Consider the following 20,398-nt stretch of genomic DNA (forward strand, 5'->3'; position numbering starts at 1 on the left):
GTCTATCTCCGTTTGACAAGTCCAAGTTTTCAACGGGATATAGCAGGGGCGGGAGCATTGAATGCTGACATTTGCTTTCCTGATGATGGAAATGAATTGGAAAGCTGAACTAATATTTTCACACTGTAACACACACAAGATGGAAGCCCATGGAATCAAGGGAAAAGTACGGACTTGGTTAGGAAGTTGGCTGAGCGAAAGGCGACAGAGAGTAGGGATAATGGGTAGGTACTCACATTGGCAGGATGTGACTAGTGGAGTCCCGCAGGGATCTGTCTTGGGGCCTCAATTATTCACAATATTTATTAATGACTTAGATGAAGGCATAGAAAGTCTCATATCTAAGTTTGCCGATGACATAAAGATTGGTGGCATTGTAAGCAGTGTAGATGAAAACAAAAAATTACAAAGCGATATTGATAGATTAGGTGAATGGGCAAAACTTTGGCAAATGGAATTCAATGTAGACAAATGTGAGGTCATCCACTTTGGATCAAAAAAGGATAGAACAGGGTACTTTCTAAATGGTAAAAAGTTAAAAACAGTGGCTGTCCAAAGGGACCTAGGGGTTCAGGTACACAGATCATTGAAGTGTCACGAACAGGTGCAGAAAATAATCAATAAGGCTAATGGAATGCTGGCCTTTATATCTAGAGGGCTAGAGTACAAGGGGGCAGAAGTTATGCTGCAGCTACACAAAACCCTGGTTAGACCGCACCTGGAGTACTGTGAGCAGTTCTGGGCACCGCACCTTCGGAAGGACATATTGGCTTTGGAGGGAGTGCAGCGTAGGTTTACTAGAATGATACCCAGACTTCAAGGATTAAGTTACGAGGAGAGATTACACAAATTGGGGTTGTATTCTCTAGAGTTTCGAAGGTTAAGGGGTGATCTGATCGAAGTTTATAAGATATTAAGGGGAACGGATAGGGTGGATAGAGAGAAACTATTTCCGCTGGTTGGGGATTCTAGGAGTCTAAAAATTAGAGCCAGACCTTTCAGGAGTGAGATTAGAAAACATTTCTACACACAAAGGGTGGTAGAAGTTTGGAACTCTCTTCCGCAAACGGCAATTGATACTAGCTCCATTGCTAAATTTAAATGTGAGATAGATAGCTTTTTGACAATCAAAGGTATTAAGGGATATGGGCCAAAGGCGGGTATATGGAGTTAGATCACAGATCAGCCATGATCTTATCAAATGACGGAGCAGGTTCGAGGGGCTGAATGGCCTACTCCTGTTCCTATGTTTCCTAAGTAAGTGGAAACACCAGCCTCCTGTTTTAATTCCCAATTTCAGGTTTTCAGTGTGCACACTTAAAAAAAAATTCCAGGTATCTCACAGCAGCACATTGCCAACTCAGCCACTGGGGAAGTAAATTTATGATCTGTTTGAGGACTAATTTCTGTGAAACTGGAATTTTAAAAAATTGTTATGTTGCTATCAGAATGATACCGGGGATAAAGGGATTAAATTATAAGGACAGGTTGCATAGACTAAGCTAGTATTCCCTTGAATATGGAAGATTAAGGGGTGATCTAATTGAGGTGTTTAAGATGACAAAAGGAATTGACAGGGTAGATAGAGAGAAACTATTTCCTTGGTGGGAGAGCCCACAACAAGGGGACATAACCTTAAAATTAGAGCTAGGCCATTCAGGGGTGATGTCAGGAAGCACTTCTTCACACAAAGGGGAGTGGAAATCTGAAACACTCTTCCCCAAAAAGCTATTGGGGCTGGGGTTCAATTGAAAATTTCAAAACTGAGATTGATAGGTTTTTGTTAGGCGAGGGTATTAAGGGCTACGGAACCAAGGTGGGTAGATGGAGTTAAGCTACAGATCAGCCATGGTCTAATTGAATGGCGGAACAGGTTCGAAGGGCTGAATGGCCTATGTTCTATGCTATCAATTGGGCAGGTGGGCTGAGTGGGAGCAGTGAAAAGTGCTTTAACCCTTAATACTATCTGCCCAATCCCAAATGAAACTCCAGCGATGCAGCAGGGAATGGTGGAAGCATATTCAGATAAACTCATTTCCATTTCACGCTGCTAAATTAGATATTTTGGTGGAGAGGGTAGGCAATGAGAATGCCAAGCCAGTTTGAAATCCATTCCGCATCAGCAATAGTACCCTGAGGAGTGTGCAATTAAAAGGTTGTGTGAAGAATTATGTCAGCATGTCGAGTAATGATTCATCCGGCACATCTGGAAATAGCAACAACAACTTGCATTTATATAGTGCCTTTAATATACTAAAACCTCCCAAGGCGCTTCACAGGAGCGTAATCGAACAAAATTTGACACTGAGCCACATAAGGAGATCTTAGGATAGGTGACCAAAAGCTTGGACAAAGAGGAAGGTTTTAAGCAGCATTTTAACGGAAGAGAGAGAGGTAACCCTATTTGATAGGAAACTACTCGAAGAGAAGCACATTTCTGTTGTACACGAGTGAATTAGCAGCCAAACACCTCCCTTGGACGTGCCTCTTTCAGAAGCGTTACGTGACTGGGTCCAATGTTGAGAGGCAGTAGGTTAGTCACATTTAATTAGTGGCTAAAATCATTCAGTTTTGATTGTTAAGTATGTGTTTAAAACGGTTCCGCGTTAGCAGTATAATGAGAAAAGTTAATTGTGCGTTTAAGACCAAATTAAACAGTTCTTATGTTCATAGAATGGTTGCAGCACAGAAGGAGGCCATTCGGCCCATCGAGCCCGTGCTGGCTCTCTAAGAGCAATCCAAGTAGTCCCATCCCTCTGCTCTTTCCCAGTGGCCCTACAAATTTTTTCCCCTTCAAGTATTTATCCAATTCCTTTTTGAAAGCCACGATTGAATCTGCTTCCACCACCCTTTCAGGCAGCGCATTCCAGATCATAACCACTCGCTGGGTAAATAAGTTTTTCCTCATGTCGCCTTTGGTTCTTTTGCCAATCACCTTAAACCTGTCCCCTCTGGTTCTTGACCCTTCCGCCAATGGGAACAGTTTCTCTTTATTTACTTTATCTAAACTCTTCATGATTTTGAACATTCTATCAAATCTCCTCTCAACCTTCTCTGCTCTAAGGAGAACAACCCCAGCTTCTCCAGTCTATCCACGTAACTGAAGTCCCTCATCCCTGGAACCATTCTAGCAAATCTTTTCTGCACCCTCTCCAAGGCTTTCACATCCTTCCTAAAGTGCGGTGCCCAGAATTGGACACAATACTCCAGTTGTGGCCGAACCAGTGTTTTATAAAGGTTCAACATAACTTCTTTGCTTTTGTACTCTATGCCTCTATTTATAAAGCCCAGGATCCCGTATGCTTTTTTAACCGCTTTCTCAACCTGTCCTGTCACCTTCAAAGATTTGTGCACATATACCCCCAGGTCTCTCTGATCCTGCACCCCCTTTAGAATTGTACCATTTAGTTTATATTGCCTCTCCTCCTTCCTGTCAAAATGTATCACTTTGCACTTCTCTGCGTTAAATTTTATCTGCCATCTGTCCTCCCATTCTACCAGCCTGTCTGTGTCCTCTTGAAGTTTATTGCTATCCTCTTCACTCTTTACTAGACTTCCAAGTTATGTGTCATCAGCAAATTTTGAAATTGTGCCCTGTACACCCAAGTCCAGATCATTAATATATTTCAAAAAAAGCAGTGGTCCTAGCACCGACTCCTGGGGAACACCACTGTACACCTCCCTCCAGTCCAAAAAACAACCGTTCACCACTACTCTGTTTCCTGCCACTTTGCCAATTTTGTATCCATGCTGCCACTGCCCCTTTTATTCCCTGGGCTTCAGTTTGCTGACAAGCTTATTATGTGGCACTTTATCAAACGCCTTTTGAAAGTCCATATACACAACATCAACCGCATTGCCCTCATCAACCCTCTCTGTTACCTCAATTAAGTTAGTTAAACATGATTTTCCTTTAACATATCTGTGCTGGCTTTCCTTTATTACTCCATACTTGTCCAAGTGACTATTAATTTTATCCCGGATTATCGTTTCTAAAAGCTTCCCCACCACCGAGGTTAAACTGACTGGCCTGTAGTTGGCGAGTTTATCCTTACACCCTTTTTTGAACAAGGGTGTAACATTTACAGTTCTCCAGACCTCTGGCACCACCCCCATATCTAAGGAGGATTGGAAGATTATGGCCAGTACCTCTGCAACTTCCACCCTTACTTCCCTCAGCAACCTAGGATGCATCCCATCCGGACCTGGTGACTTATCTACTTTAAGTACAGCCAGCCTTTCTAGTACCTCTCCTTTCTCAATTTTCTTACTTATTTGTGCATTCATGGTCTCAGTAAAATCATTGCCCCGTTTATTCTAACAGAAAAACTCTTCAAATTTCAAAGAATATGGTTCAGTGAGGAGCTTCGGATACACACGCTTGTGTGTGGCCCAGATTAGGTAACACTGGTCTTTCACCTCTCAACAGTTTTATTCTTTCTAGACGAATGGGTCAAAGTTTTACCATGGTAGTGACCCATGTTTCATGAGATCCAGCATCTGATTTTATAATAATATATAAGACTTGCATGTATATAGTGCCTTTCACCCGCTCAGGACACCCAAAAATGCTTTACACCCAATTAAGTACTTTTGAAGTGAAGTCACTGTTGTAAGGTAGAAAACACAATTTGCACACATCAAGGTCCCACAAACAGCAATGTGATAATGACCTGTTTCAGTGATGTTGGTTGAAGGAGAAATATTGGCCAGAACTCCCTTGCTCGTCTTCGAATAGTGCCATGGGATCTTTTACACCCGCCCGAGAGGGCAGACAGTGCCTGGGTTTTTTAATGACTCATCCGAAAGACGGCACCCCCGACAGTGCATCACTCCCTCAGTACTACCCTCTCAGTCACCCCCCCACCTGTTGATACCACGAGGTATTAAAGCTGCAGTATCACGAAGGATGTTGAAACAGTCAAGCAGTCCTTAACGTGACGAGCTGGCAGTGGTATTTTAAATGTCATTCTTCCAGCGATGCACATAATTTCCTTCATTTGACTTTGCTAATGATCTCATGTTGAGTCAGCTAACTGGTGTCACGATGAGCTCAATCATTTAAATTATCGATGCAAGTTATAGGAATGATTGGTGTGGTGTGTACCCATTCTAGTCCATGTTCCCCATTTTGATCCCAGCGTGCTGAACCGTTGAAAAGCTTGTCAGTACTCATTGTCTAGGCTAACAGGTGAATAGTGAGTGAAATACCCCAAGGGCAGACAGTGCCTGTAGTTCCATACGCCAAGTATGCATCAGCATCTTTGGGAGAGAAGGAATGAAAATTGGGCTGAGGGAAGAGGACATTTGAAAACCTCTGCTGTTTGGAAGTGGAATAAAATAAATTTAATCCCATGTCACTCAAGCATGCAATTTATTGGTGTCATTGCTCTCCTGCAACTGCCTCTCACCTCATGAGTTCACTCTTTGCTTTCAACAGCCTCTTAAAAACCTATCTCTTCGACCATGCTTTCTCTCCTTAATTTCTCCCAACCCCATTCAGTGCCCTCTTTCTCATTGTTAAGCGCCTTGTAATGTTCTCCCATGTGAGGAGTGCTACACAAAGGTAAATTATCAATTCTCACCAGCGTGTGAATGGTTACAAGTTACAACTGTTAACAACTTAATTATTATTGAAGTGAATACTGGCTGTTTCAGTTGTGCTGTGGGTCGATAGGAATCCCTTTCCCTCCCCCCAACAGCTTCAATTCAGTGCTGAGCACAGCCGTCTCAACTCTAACGAAGCAGTATCAAGGAGGTGAAGAATGCATGCTAGCTGGATCACTATAAAGCAGTCACGTTCTAGTGGTGCCATTGGGCTAAGAAAGTCTCTTAGAAATCTCACCTGCGATGCAAAACCTCGGTGGGAGGAGCCCAGAACAAGGGGGCATAACCTTAAAATTAGAGCCATGGCGTTCAGGGGTGATGTCAGGAAGCAGCTTCTTTCTTTACACAAAGGGTAGTGGAAATCTGGAACTCTTTCCTCCAAAAAGCTGTTGAGGCTGGGGATCATATGCAAATTTCAAAGCTGAGATTGATAGATTTTTGTTCGGCAAGGGTATCAAGGGTCACGGAACCAAGGCAGGTAAATGGAGTTAAGATACAGATCAGCCATGATCTGATTGAATGGCTGAACAGGCACGAGTGGCTGAATGGCCCACTCCTGTTCCGATGTTCTTAAAACATTTGTCTTATACAATAATGTTGTTGTGACATCTACTTTTTTAAGTTGAGATACCTAAGCGAAGGGCCAAGGTCTATAGTGCGGGACACCACTAGATTGAAAGAAGTGAGGCCAATCAAGAAGGAGTAATTAAGTCGCACTGAGTCTGAGTTTTAGAAGCCTACAAATTGTAGGAGGATAGGAAGTCTGAAAGCAGGTTAGGAGTACTCACAGCTTTGAGGTCCTAGGAAAGAGTAGGAGACAATGGAATGAGTTCTGATTTCAACACAGGAAGGAATCAGGAAGGGGGAAGAGCATGTAGGATAATGTGAATAAGGTTTGGGAGTAAGTTCACAGGGGTACTGATGGTAGCAGCGTTGACAGAATAGAGAAAGACAAGGAACGGGTTCGATGAAGATGGATGGGTGGATTGAAGTTAAGTGAAAGTTGCTTAAACTCAATGAGCTGTGCAGATCAACAATGGAGGTTTCATTTTTCTGAATGTCTCCTAGCTCTCGAAGCTGAAGTGACGTTCAAATAAACAGAGAACATGAAAGGAAGCCTATCGATTTCAATGGATTTATTAATAAATCCATTGAAATCTGTCCCTCCTCTTCCTGATATAAAGTGCAGTGAATGATTATCAAATGAAACAGAGGTACAAACCAGTTGCAGTATTTGAAGATTTGGGAATTAACTGCTGAACAGATACCTTGTTTTCGCCATCGTATTCATGACCTGTTTGTGATTGAAGGTTTTGTTCGTGCCTGTAGGCCGTTACATTACTACATGGTCGGTTGCTTATAAGCTGTGCTTTGAAACAAAAATTAAACAAATTAGATGCTACTTTGGGCATCCAGTGGCTGCCTTTATCCAGGTAAGCCAGTCACGGATGGTGCATTTAAATTTTAAGAGTTGTGGGTCTGAGCGACCAGGATCTTTGTTGCTCAAGCTTGTGGGCCAATCTTGGGAGCAAGATTAGTCGATCCTTCTAGACAGGAAGGTCACACTATTACAGGGCTCTGGCTCTCTGTGACGGAGGCAAAAGCTGAAACAGCTCACCCTGGTACACCTTCCGTGAGCTCACAGTGAGATTGCCATTGGTGGTGTTCACAGTTCAGTCGAAGGTGCAGAACATTCTATTCTATCAACCAAAGACTGGTTTTGTGGTTGGCGAGCACCTTTTGCAGAGAGCATAAGGAAGGAAATTGGAGGTTTAAGAAAAAGTTATTAGATTTAGAATGAATCTTCTATGTCTATGGTTTGAGATAATCTTAAACATAAGATAAAAGACTTAAAAAAAAGTCAAATTATAAATGGAGTCATTTGGAAACTGTGTTCAGTAAAACTTGTGTATTCCAAATATGCAATGCAAGTGGGGAGGGAATGAAAATGAATTAATTTGCTATTAATACTTTGATACACAATTTTTAAAAAGTTAATGTTAATAATACCGTGCTTAAAAAAAAAAGTAAAATGAAGTCAGGCTTTTACGAATTTATATAGGGGTCAATGGCTGACCAACCCTATATTTAAAAAAACAATTTAGCGAAATGTAGTTCTGGAAAAAATGAGTGGGATCAGCTTTTAGTAACACTAACTACTACATTCACATTCATGATTACCTGGGACACTCGTGACTAAAATAAAATTAAGTAAGCATTAGTTTTCCATAGTTAATACTGTGGCGGTGTGCAGCACTTTTAAAGGACGGTTGTTTTGCACAGAAGAGCAAATTTCACACCACATTCAGACACACAATAAAATCACCAGTTGTGTCAAAGTTGACGCTATTGTTTGTCTGGTCCTCGATCAGAAAAGATTGCACAAATCTTTGCGTTTTATGGCTATCCGTTATTTTTTAAGCAAGGTGAAAAATGCATCACAAGTGAGATGGTTTTGGTAGCAATTTGTTAAAAGGATAATCCATATTGTAACTGAGAGATTGAACACTGTTAACAAATTGAATGTAACTAAAATAGAGTTTATGAGCCTCTTTTCTCTTGAAGAACCATCATTTGGGCATCCATGTTAAATTCACAACAAGCTATACACAAACTGTTCCTCAATATGATATCTCCTGTTAGCAAAATTCCCATTTTTTGAGTGCAGTTTTGCACGAGCTCTTCAATTGCTGTCCTGTACTTCTGCCTATACCCCATCGTTCCCTAGGCCAGTGCCACTTTTTCATTCAGTTTGGGGCCATTCCTTTTAAAGTAATTTTTCCTCCTCACTTTCTCGCGTTCCCTGCACTATGCTTCATCACTGATAGGGCAGGTGGTTCAGCTGCTTTTAGTGTCTTGCCAAAGCTACGTTGCAAGCGTCTTTTCAAGGGAAGTGCACAAAAATCAAGGGACCTCTCCCTTTGAGTTTTTCCCACCCTTTTGGGGAAATCTCCTGCCCTCAACTTAACTGAACACTTAGCACCGGGTATGAGCCATGAAACTACCAGTCCATGGTATGATGCACTGGGACTTCAGCATACCGAAGCGTCAGGATATTAGTGCATCCTCAAGGTCACCATTAGGAAATGTGTGAGGATGCAGCCTTGGGGCATAGCCCCTTTTTTTTCACTTGTAGAGTAGAAAAAGGTATTTTATTCCCTTCCCTCCCTTGCAGAAGAAGATCGGGCTGACCAGCTACTCCCCAACAGCATGGCTGCAATTGGCAAGTGAGCACATGGAGAAGATGTTTATCAGAATCCTCCTGCTCCACAGCCAGGTTTACCCTGATCATTACATTGTTTTACAGAGCTCACGGCCACAAAGAAAGGGCAAATAGAATTTAAAACTGAAGGGAGTGGACTTTGAGTATGGTAGTCCGTAGATTATATAGGCAGATCAAATATAATGTCCAAGTCTAGCTGTCCAGGGTGATTTTTTTTTAACTGATTTATTTTTGATGCAGTACCTTTTATGAGTCAGAAGGCACTCATCAGTGCTTGAATGGGAGATGTGTCTAGGTTTAATATCAAGATTGTGGAGTGCAGAAAAGGATTCAGCAAAAGTTCAAATCAATCACATTCCTCCATTCATTTCAAGTTGTTTCTCTCGTCACTGACAGATCTTTGTGACTTATATCCATTTATCCTCTTAAACCAGAATACCTAAAGTTCTTCAAAGTCCTTGTGAATCTAAGATGGATGCAACCATATTGAGATTGATGGGACATTATTGAGTTAGCTGCTTTTATTATGTATTGTATTAGTTTGAATGGTTTCTATTAGGGCTGCAATAAAGGTTTTGTTTTGAGATTGTGGATCATAGTATCAAAATGCTATGCTTCATTGCAACCAGTGGGAGATTGAAAGGTAGGATTGTAGTTTGGTCGATATCAAGGGGCAGAAATCTATTGAACGGCAGATTTTTTTTTTCACGTTCGATGCAGAAACAAGGAGGCTTTATTACAGCCCTAATGAGCGTCATGTAGACCGTCTGAATCCCGAATGTGCAAAGTAATACTTTTTGCCAACACCTTCCCCAGGCAAAGGACCAGAGACGCTTTACGCTGGGCAAAAACTCAATGACAATGACTGGCACACAGTTCGAGTGGTTCGCCGAGGTAAAAGTTTGAAGCTGATGGTCGATGAAGTCACTGCGGAAGGTATGATCATTTGTGTCATATAAACACGCATCATTGTTGACAATAAGTTAAATTTAAATTTTGTGCGATTTTTTTTTTAAAAGAGTGGGTTAAATAGTTTTGAGAATGTGTAATGAATTTGAAGCCATTTTCATTTTAATGATTATTTGGTGTGTGATTGCATCACGAGTCACGTATAATTCCAGTGCAAAAATGGGCCTCCCGCTCCACCGCTGGTTCGGTGGGTAAATGAATCGCCCCATATTGAACACAGCCGTGCAAGCCAAGAAAGTCCCACGTTCGATCTCTGTCTGTGCTACACGTGCCAACATGCTGGATTTAGTGTTTGTTTTGCCTTGGCTTGTGTGCGGATACAATATTTTTTGAATGAATGCAACATTTTCTGGGACACAGAACAAACGGAAGTAAGACCAAAAAAAGATCATTCAATCAATCCAGCTTCAACTATCACCTAGATCCTTTCTCGGGGACCTATCAGACCATCTTTCTTTAAATTGTTTCCGAACCGAACAGCAAAGTTCCACAAACTGCTTCTTAAATGACCTTGGTTGAAGGATGAATATTGGCCAGGACAATGACACTCTCATCTTCAAATGGGATCTTTTACGTCCACCTGAGAGGACAGATGTTTTAATGTCTCATCTGAAAGGTGACGCCTACAGACACTGTAGCATTCCCTCAGTACTGCACTGAAGTGTCAGCCTAGATGATGTGCCCAAGTCCTGGAGTGGGGCTTGAACCCACAACCTTTTGACTCCGAGGCAAGAGTGTGACCACTGAGTAAAGGCTGACACCAGAGGAATTCTTACCTCCCCGCAATTCACAACAATATTTAATAGTTTTTCTGAAAAAGCAATCCATAAGTGCTTGCTGGGCTGGATATTGGTGCTAACCCCTTACCAGCAGTGGTATGCATTACCTCAGGGATCAAAACAGCAGACTGATGGTGTCAGCTGTGGCTCAGTGGTAGCACTCTCACCTGCTGAGTCAGGAGGTTGTGGGTTCAAATCCCACTCCAGTGACTTGGGCACAAAATCCAGGATACTTCAGAACAGTACTGAGGGAATCCTGCACTGTCGGAGGTGCCGTCTTTCGGGTGAGACGTTAAACTGAGGCCCCATTTGCCCTTTCAGGTGGATGTAAAAGACTTCATGGCACTATTTTGAAGACGAGCAGTGGAGTTCTCCCTGGTGTCCTGGCCAATATTTATTTATCCCTCAACCAACATCAGTAAAACAGATTATCTGGTCATTTATCACATTGCTATTTGTGGGACCTTGCTGTGCGCAAATTTGGCTGCTGCATTTCCTACATTACAACAACGACTGTACGTCAAAAGTACTTAATTGGCTGTAAAGCGCTTTAGGTTGTGAAAGGCGAGGTATAAATGCAAGTCTTTCTTTTAATACTAACAACAGAGGCTAGGATAACCTTGGTAACCATTGGCTGTTTCCATCTTAAGGCCAATGGAATTACATGAGTATCATAAAATATAAATATAAAATATAATCATGAATATAAACAGCATGAATGAATTGATGGTAGCTGGGAGGGAGGTCAAGAATCCTTTGTTAAATTTCCAGGGGCTGAAGTTATTGGTTTAATATAAGCAGAGCTCTTTTTTGGGGGATTTGATCTAGTAGAATTTGCCTTATTCACCAACATTTTACAATGCAGTGAATGTGAGTAAGTTTTATCTTAGAGGGTAGGTGTGCTGCCACATCAGTGTGAAAGTGAAAGTGATGTCAAATCCCAGTCTGACTCCTGTGGGCACAAAAGCCAAGCTGCATGAAAGCTTTCTTGAAGGGGGCAATCTCATACTGGCTTGAGTTAATTCCGGCTTCAGCCTGCCACAAAGGCGCCTTTTTAAAGCAAGACCACCTGTAGAATGTCTTAATAATATAAATAACAGACACTGCCACACAAAAGGTAATGGAAACCTGGAACTGTCTTCCAACCCCTCCCCCGCTACCCTCCCCCCCCGCCCCGGCCAAAAGGCTGTGAAACGCTGGGACAATTGGAACTTTCAAGACTGAGATCTATGTTCTTATGTTCCCACCCACGGCGTCCTAACATTAGAAGTTATCACACGGGGCGCGGAGCACTGCATATACTGAAACTTACTCCGACCCGGACACGAGTGAGGCCGGCAGTTAACTGCGGTCTGCTGGAGCGGAATTTCTGACCTGAGACCAGCGTACTTTCAGGATAATAACGTTCTTATCTAAGATCTCGCCGAGAGGCGAGAAGAGTTCTTCAACATTGATACTCACCTTTTCAAAAATCTAAACCAGTGACAAAGAATTTTTTTTTTTTATTCGTTCACGGGATGTGGGCGTCGCTGGCGAGGCCGGCATTTATTGCCCGTCCCTAATTGCCCTTGAGAAGGTGGTGGTGAGCCGCCTTCTTGAACCGCTGCAGCCCGTGTGGTGAAGGTTCTCCTTATTATGACTAACCTTAAACACTGCGGGGCGTGAAATTGGACATGGGCAGGGGCGGGGGCGCAAAGCAGTTGGTACGGCATCGGTCGGCCGTTAGACGCTTCATCCGAGATTCCGTTCCGTTGACTAAGATAGAATCGACTGTCGGGCGTGTGGTTATAACTGGCGGCAAATGCGACTCCGCCTGTTTTGAGTCCCTGCCCCAGTCCAATCTCATCCCCCCCCCGCCCCCGTATAATGTTTGTTTTCTACTTGTGCTTTTTCCTGCCCATACTTCACTTTTAACAGTGAGTGACAATGGGGATCAATGGCTTGGAAGCTTTACTGAGTCTGATCTTGCAAGGATGCTGAAGTGACAAGTATACAGACGAAGCTCAAGTAACTTTGGATCGACGATTACGAGAGAGAGGGACATTAGGTATGACAGTGGCTTCTTGACACCACTACAGCGGGCAGGAGTGAAAAATTGGACGGGGAACCAATCCGCCGGCTCGCTGCCCACTATTTCAGGAGTTTCCTGAGATTGGACAGTGGGCTACCAAATATATCCATCCAGATATGAGCGGGCATATTATAATGAAGTGCAGCACTGAATCACATCGAATTACATAGAATATACAGCATAGAAAAAGGCCATGCGGCCCAATTGGTCCATGCCGGCGTTTAATGCTCCACACGAGCCTCCTCCCACCTTACTTCATCTCAACCCTAGCTGCATGACCTTCTATTCCTTTCTTCCTCATGTACTTATCCAGCTTTCCCTTAAATGCATCTATGCAATTCGCCTCAACTACTCCTTGAGGTAGCGAGTTCCACATTCTCACTACTCTCTGAGTGCGAGGATCACCGTGCATTCCTGGTGCACAGCGTTGTTATGAGATGGGGAGGGGGGATTAAACTTTAAAGCCCTCAATGGTGTACAGTTAATCATGGGTTAATTAATTACATGCCTTCTCAATTTTAAAAAAATGTTTGATAAGAGAAAATTGTTCTTCAGCTGCCACAGAAGCAGGTGGCCAGGGTACATCACTGCTGGTTCCAAAGACCTCCACCAGCAAATAAAACCCTGCCTCCCAATACCACCCAGGGTAGCCTCCCAATAATATTGAAAGAAAGAATAAACTTGCATTCATATAGTGCTTTTCACAACCTCAGGACATCCCAAATTGCTTCACAGGTAATGAAGTGCTTTTTGAAGTGGAGTCACTGTTGCAATTAAGGAAAGGAAGCAGCCAGATTGCACACAGCAAGATCCCATAAACAGCATTGAGATAAATGACCAAATAACCTGTTCTTTAGTGATGTTGGTTGAGGGATTAATGTTGGCCAGGGCGAGAGGAGAACTCTCTACTCTTCTTTGAAAAGTACCATGGGATCGTTTACATCCAACTGAGAGGGCAGACGGGGCCTCAGTTTAACATCTCACCTGAAATCCAAGAGTGCAGCATTCCCTCAGTACTGCACTGAAGTATCACCCTAGAGTATGTGCTCAAACCTCTGGAGTGGGGCTTGAACCCCATGATCTCTGACTCAGAAGGAAGAGAGCTTCAATTGAGCCAAGGCTGACACTCAAACCTGACCCCGTGAATCACCCACGGCCAGAGGCACAGGAATCGAACTGGTGGAGTTCCAGGCCTGGCGAATTCGTGCCAGCATAGCATCCATGCGAGAAATCAGAAATCTGCCCCTGGATCTTTACCTCTGTTGACTCAGCTCCCTCATACTATCAATCTCAATAACTCCTCGATGCTAATTCCCTCTTTCCCCTCCCCATCTCACCGTGATATCACCAACATTCACAGATTTAGCAAAAACAGTTCAAAAAGAATAGGAATAAAGGGATAAATCAGAACGAGTTAGACTTTATTGGGAGATTATTATTCCAGGTGTAGAGAAAATTAGGCAGAGAGATTTGTACCCCTGTAAAGAAGCCCACCCACTTTCCCATCCATTTAAAGGATGGAAACTCAGGCAGGCTCCATTATGAGTATGCCGTCCTCCTTGTACAGTGTTCCTCCATGTTCAGGCGATTGTTTAAGCCTAAGCGTGAGAAAGCCCCTATTGTTGCTTTTTCTAAATAAGGGGTCCTTGGAGGTGAGTTCCGACACCCACCCCTCCCCTTCGTAAATTGGTTCCACCTTAATGAAATGTTGGCAACCTTTTGCGTGTCAACAAAAACTGTAATGTCATTGGTTATGCCAAAGGACATTAATTGTGCAGTCATGTCTTCTGTGATCAATATAATGCACAGCTCGTCTAGTCACTTTTAAACAGGACTTCATCTTCCCACAAGTTTTTTGATTGTATTTTCTTGGGGGGAAGAAAGGGCTTTGGAGTACTTTTAACAGTTACATCGAATTACATAGAATGTACAGCACAGAAACAGGCCATTCAGCCCAACTGGGCCATGCTGGTGTTTATGCTCCACACGAGTCTCCTCCCTCCCCCTTCATCTAACCCTATCAGCATAACCTTCTATTTCTTTCTCCCTCATGTGTTCATCTAGCTTCCCCTTAAATGCATCTATGCTATTCGCCTCAACTACAAGTGTGAGGAGCTTGTGGACTTTGTCACTAAGATTGAGACCATCCGTCCAACTGCCTCTGCGCTTCCCTCCCTTCCCCTAGCCCACCAAGCCAAATGTCCCCTCAGGATCCCCCCTGCCCTAGCCCTGAACTCGCATCTTTTTCTAGTTTCTCTCCTATTTCCCCTCATGCACTCTCCGAGCTTATCTTGACCATGAAACCCACCTTCTGATCGCTCGACCCAATTCCCACCAAACGGCTAACCACTCACTTCCCTTCCTGGCCCCCATGTTAGCTGATATTGTTAATGGTCCCCTCTCTTCGTGGACTGACCCCCTTCCCTTCAAATCTGCCATCATCATCCCCCTCCTCAAAAAGCCCACCCTTGACCTCTCTGTCCTTGCAAACTACTTCCCTTCTCCAACCTCCCTTTCCTCTCAAGTCTTGGAACATGTTGTCACCTCCCAAATCCGTGCCCATCTTTCCAGCAACTCCATGTTTGAATCCCTCCAATCAGGTTTCCGTCCCTGCCACAGTACTGAAACGGCCCTTATCAAAGTCACAAATGACATCCTATGTGACTGTGACGATGGTAAACTTTCCCTCCTCATCCTTCTCGACCTGTCTGCAGCCTTTGACATGGTTGACCACACCATCCTCCTCCAAAGCCTCTCCTCCGTCGTCCAGCTGGGTGGGACTGCCCTCGCCTGGTTCCATTCTTATCTATCCAGTCACAGCCAGAGAATCACCTGCAATGGCTTCTCTTCCCGCTCCTGAATCTCTCGAGTCCCCCAAGGATCTTTTCTTGGCCCCTTCCTACTTCTCATCTACAAGCTGCCCCTCGGCGACATCATCCGAAAACACAACGTCACATTCCACGTGTACGCTGATGACACCCAGCTCTACCTCACCACCACCTCTCTCGACCACTCCGCTGTCTCTCATTTGTCACACTGCTTGTCTGACATCCAGTACCGGATGAGCAAAAATTTCCTCCAACTAAATATCGGGAAGACCGAAGCCATTGTCTTCGGTCCACGCCAAAAACTCCGTTCCCTCACCACCGACTCCATCCCTCCCGCTGGCTACTGTCTGAGGCTGAACCAGACTGTTTGCAACCTTGGCGTCCTATTTGACCCTGAGATGAGCTGCCGACCACATATCCGCTCCATCACCAAGACCGCCTACTTCCACCTCTGTAACATTGCCTGTCTCTGCCCCTGCCTCAGCTCATCTGCTGCTGAAACCCTTATCCATGCCTTTGTTGACTAGACTTGACTATTCCAATGCTGTCCTGACCAGCCTCCTATCTTCCACCCTTCATAAACTTGAGTTCATCCAAAACTCTGCTGCCCGTATCCTAACTTGCACCAAGTCCCTTTCATCCATCGCCTCTGTGCTCTCTGGCTCCCGGTCCGGGAGTGCCTCTAGTTTAAAATTCTCATCCTTGTTTTCAAATCCCTCCATGGCCTCGCCCTCCCCTATCTCTGTAACCTCCTGCAGCCCTACGACCCTCCAAGATCTCTGCGCTCCTCCAATTCTGGCCTCTTGCGCATCCCCGTTTTTCATCGCTCCACCATTGGCGGCCGTGCCTTCAGCTGCCTAGGCCCTAAGCCCTGGAATTCCCTCCCTAAACCTCTCTGCCTCTCTCTCCTCCTTTTAAGATGCTCCTTAAAACCTATCTCTTCCCCTCGTAATATCTCCTTATGTGGCTTGGTGTCAAATTTTGTTCGATAACGCTCCTTTGAAGCGCCTTGGGACGTTTTACTGCGTTAAAGGTGCTATATAGATGCATGTTGTTGTTGTTGTTGTTGTTGTTGTGGTGGTGGTGGTGGTGGTGGTGGTGGTGGTGGTGGTGGTGGTGGTGGTGGTGGTGGTGGTGAAGAATTCCGCAATCTAACGACTCTTTGGGCAAAGATGTTTCCCCTGAATTTCCTTTGGATTTATTAGTGACTATCTTATATTTATGGACAAATGGGCAAATGGCATATTGGCCTTTATTGCAAGGGGATTGGAGTGCAAGAGTAAGGAAGTCATACTACAATTGTATAGGGCTTTGGTGAGACCTCACCTGGAGTACTTTTGTTCTCCTTATCTAAGGAAGGATATATTTGCCTTAGAGGCACTGCAACAAAGGTTCATTAGATTAATGCCTGGGATGAGAAGGTTGTCCTATGAGGAGAGATTGAGTAGAATGAGCCTATACTGTCTGGAGTTTAGAAGAATGAGAGGTGATCTCATTGAAACATAATAAGATTCCGAGGGGGCTTGACACAGTAAATGCTGAGAGGTTGTTTCCCCTCGCTGGAGAGTCTCGAACTAGGGTGCATAGTATCAGGAAAAGGGTTCAGCCATTTAAGACTTAGATGAGGAGGAATTTCTTTGCACAGAGGGTTGTGAATCTTTGGAATTCTTTACCCCAGAGGGCTGTGGATTGTGAGTTGTGAATATGTGCAAGGCTGAGATCGATAGATTTTTGGACTCTAGCGGAATCAAGGGACATGGGGATAGGGCGGGAAAGTAGAGTTGAGGTCAACGATCAGCCATGATCTTACTGAATGGCAGAGCAGGCTCGAGGAGCTGTATGGCCTGCTCCTGCTTCTATTTCTTATGTTCTTATGTCCCTGGTTTTGCTCTCCCCCAGTTGGTAAAACTGGTTTGATTTTCTTGTCATTGTGTTTCATAGAACTTATTTTCTACCCAGCCATTGCCAAGATCAGCCAGCAGATGGCATTTGGCAACTAACAAGAGCTTGGATTTCAATCCCGCATCAACTCTGGGCAAGATTCTGAGCTCACTGGTTAACTCTTTGCAACACCGAAAGATCTTTAAAGCAAAAGCATTGAACATCAGGACAAACCAATTCATATTCAGCAGCACTTTATGGATAAAAGTTAATTTAAACACATACGCAAACAAACATGTAGAAACAAACTGCAAGCTGAGTGCAAGACAGTGAAAGAAAGAAAGAACTTGCATTTATATAGCACCTTTCACGAAACGCTTTACAGCCAATGAAGTACTTTTGAAGTGTAGTCACTGTTGTAATGTAGGAAACGTGGCAGCCAATTTGGTGGATCTTTTACGTCTACCTGAGAGGGCAGACTGGGCCTCGGTTTAACGTCTCATCCGAAGAAAATCTTTCAACATTTTCAAGTTTAGTCTCAAAATATCATGAGTTGAGAAATATTGCATGTTTTTCTCATTTGAAGGCCCATTGTGGAAACTTGGAAGTATTGCCAAAGCTACAAAGAGTCTTCGGAAGCTGGCAGTTTCCTTTTTTTTTAAAAACACATTTTATCTTTCTTTCACTCCTTACACCTCTTCCCTGAAGGTGCAGCTCTCCAGTACTTTGTCTGAGTGATCATTCTTTATGTATGAGTCTAGTCAGCAGTCTGTTTGATCGTGGGGAGAATTGCATCCATGCCCAAACCTGTCCTCATTCAACACTACAGAACTGCACCTTCCAGGGTTGCAAGTTAGCGATTAGAAACAAGAAGACAGGCGTATTCCCCCTTTCCATGCCCAGGGTATCAGGTCAATTGTAGTGTCCCCACCACAGCCCTGGCTGCGATCAGTTTCCTCAGTACACACAAATGATTGAACCTAGTGCTTTCCTGGTCTCTTATAGTGCGTTCACATTCCACAAGTGTAGTGCAAAGCTGGAAACTACTTTGTACCGATGCTAAACTTGGAGTGTAAATTGGCCTGAACTGACTCCAGAGTGAAGCTGAGTGAGACTGGAGCATCACTTGACTTTATTTAGGTGTGAGGCCAGGCCCTGCTACTCACACTCGCACTCGGACTCACACCCGGATTCAGGCTGCACTTACACTATAATTGCAGTGTCAACTCACTCTACAGTTGTGATGTAAATGCACTCTTAGGCTCAGTACCACACCAAGTGACTGCATTAAAGTGACTTTTTATTATCAGTTAAACTGGAAATGAAAGTGTCTGCTTCATTCTGTTATAAAAGGAGCTGTCCAGCTGTTCTTGTTTGAGGGACGTTTACCAGATTTTGGATTATTTTCATGAATGTATGACTGAATGGGAACTGAATAATGCAGTGGGCTGGGGAGCAAGTCCACAGCATATAACCGGCTGTAAGTTAGCACAAATTGGTAATAAACTAGAAATCTCAAGATGGTAATTTGGGGAAAATTAGCAGTTCGCACTGATGCAAGATGTTCTGAGGATAGTGTTCAGGTACCTTATCGAGGCAAAGTAATGGGAGGTTTACCCTGCATCTAGCCTGTGCTGCACCTGGCCCATTTGTGCTTGCACTGGCTTCAAAAAGTGGGGTGAAAGGAATGAAATATGAGATGGCCGGCATCAATGACCATGTACTTTATTTTTAATTTCAGGTCAAATGCTTGGTGACCACACGCGCCTGGAATTTCACAACATCGAGACTGGGATAATGACAGAACGGCGTTTCATCTCTGTTGCTCCGTCCAGCTTCATTGGGCACCTGCAGAGCTTGATGTTCAACGGAATGATGTACATTGACCTGTGCAAAAACGGGGACATTGAATACTGCGAAATAAACGCCAGGTTTGGCATGAGGTCCATTATTGCAGATCCCGTCACTTTCAAAACCAAGAACAGCTATTTGACCCTGGCCACTCTGCAGGCGTACAAGTCCATGCATCTCTTCTTCCAGTTCAAAACCACTTCTCCCGATGGATTCATCCTGTTCAACAGCGGAGATGGCAATGACTTCATTGCAGTTGAATTAGTTAAAGGGTAAGTTTGACTGGAGACATGCTCCAACTGCGGTCTATGAGAAGCTATGAATTTTTAGGAAAATAGAAGTCCTTTGCAAACCATTCCCTTTTTTCATAGATCAACACCATCACCCCGACCAACTCGAAATTATTCTTACTGCCTGTTTCAGTGGCCTTCCCTGAGCCTATCCTCTGGGTGAAAAGGTTCCACCTGACGTGCCTCTTTATGGCTTCCACCAGAGACTCCATACCTTTGCCCCCCCCCGACTCTGTTCCCCCTCTCCTACTACTTACTCTGGCTGAACCAGACGCAGTGTAACCTTAATGTTTTGATCAAGCTTGATCTGATTTTCAAACCGACTCCCCCATCCATGCCTTGGTTACCTCCAGACTCGTCGATTCTAACACTCTCCAGGCCAGCCTCCCATCTTCCACCCATTGTAAACTTGAGCTCATCCAAAATGCTGCTGCCCGTAACCTAAATCGCACCAAGTTCCTTTCACCCATCAGTCCCTGTGCTCGCTGACCGACATTGGCTCCCGGTCCGGCAATGCCTCGATTTTAAAATTTTCGTCTTTATGTTGAAATCCCTCCATGGCCTCGCCCTTCCCTATCTCTGTAACCTCCTCCAGCCCTACAACCCTCCGAGATCTCAGCGCTCCTCCAATTCTGGCCATGAGACCATAAGAGATAGGAGCAGGAGTAGGCCATTCAGCCCCTCGAGCCTGCTACGCCATTTAATGAGATCATGGCTGATCTGATTTTTACCTCAACTCCACTTTCCTGCCCTTTCCCCATATCCTTTGACTCCCTTGCTGGTCAAAAATTTGTCTAACTCAGCCTTGAATGTATTCAATGACTCAGCCTCCTCAGCTTTTTGGGGTAAAGAATTCCAAAGATTCACGACCCGCTGGGAGAAGAAATTCCTCCTCATTT

General features: G+C 44.1%; 1 protein-coding gene across 2 annotated transcripts in view; it reads left to right on the forward strand.

Annotated features, from left to right (window-relative positions):
* The window catches only part of LOC137326704 (neurexin-3-like), a 1,580,588-nt gene that overhangs the window by 647,842 nt on the left and 912,348 nt on the right, over positions 1–20,398 (forward strand). For both annotated transcript variants that reach the window (XM_067992033.1, XM_067992034.1), the window contains exons 8-9: positions 9,647–9,766; positions 19,100–19,481. In XM_067992033.1, the coding sequence (XP_067848134.1) occupies positions 9,647–9,766; positions 19,100–19,481 (502 nt within the window). The remainder of the gene's footprint in view (positions 1–9,646; positions 9,767–19,099; positions 19,482–20,398) is intronic.

This window comes from Heptranchias perlo, chromosome 10, assembly GCF_035084215.1.
Source record: "Heptranchias perlo isolate sHepPer1 chromosome 10, sHepPer1.hap1, whole genome shotgun sequence".
In the NCBI taxonomy this organism is placed as follows: Eukaryota; Metazoa; Chordata; class Chondrichthyes; order Hexanchiformes; family Hexanchidae; genus Heptranchias; species Heptranchias perlo.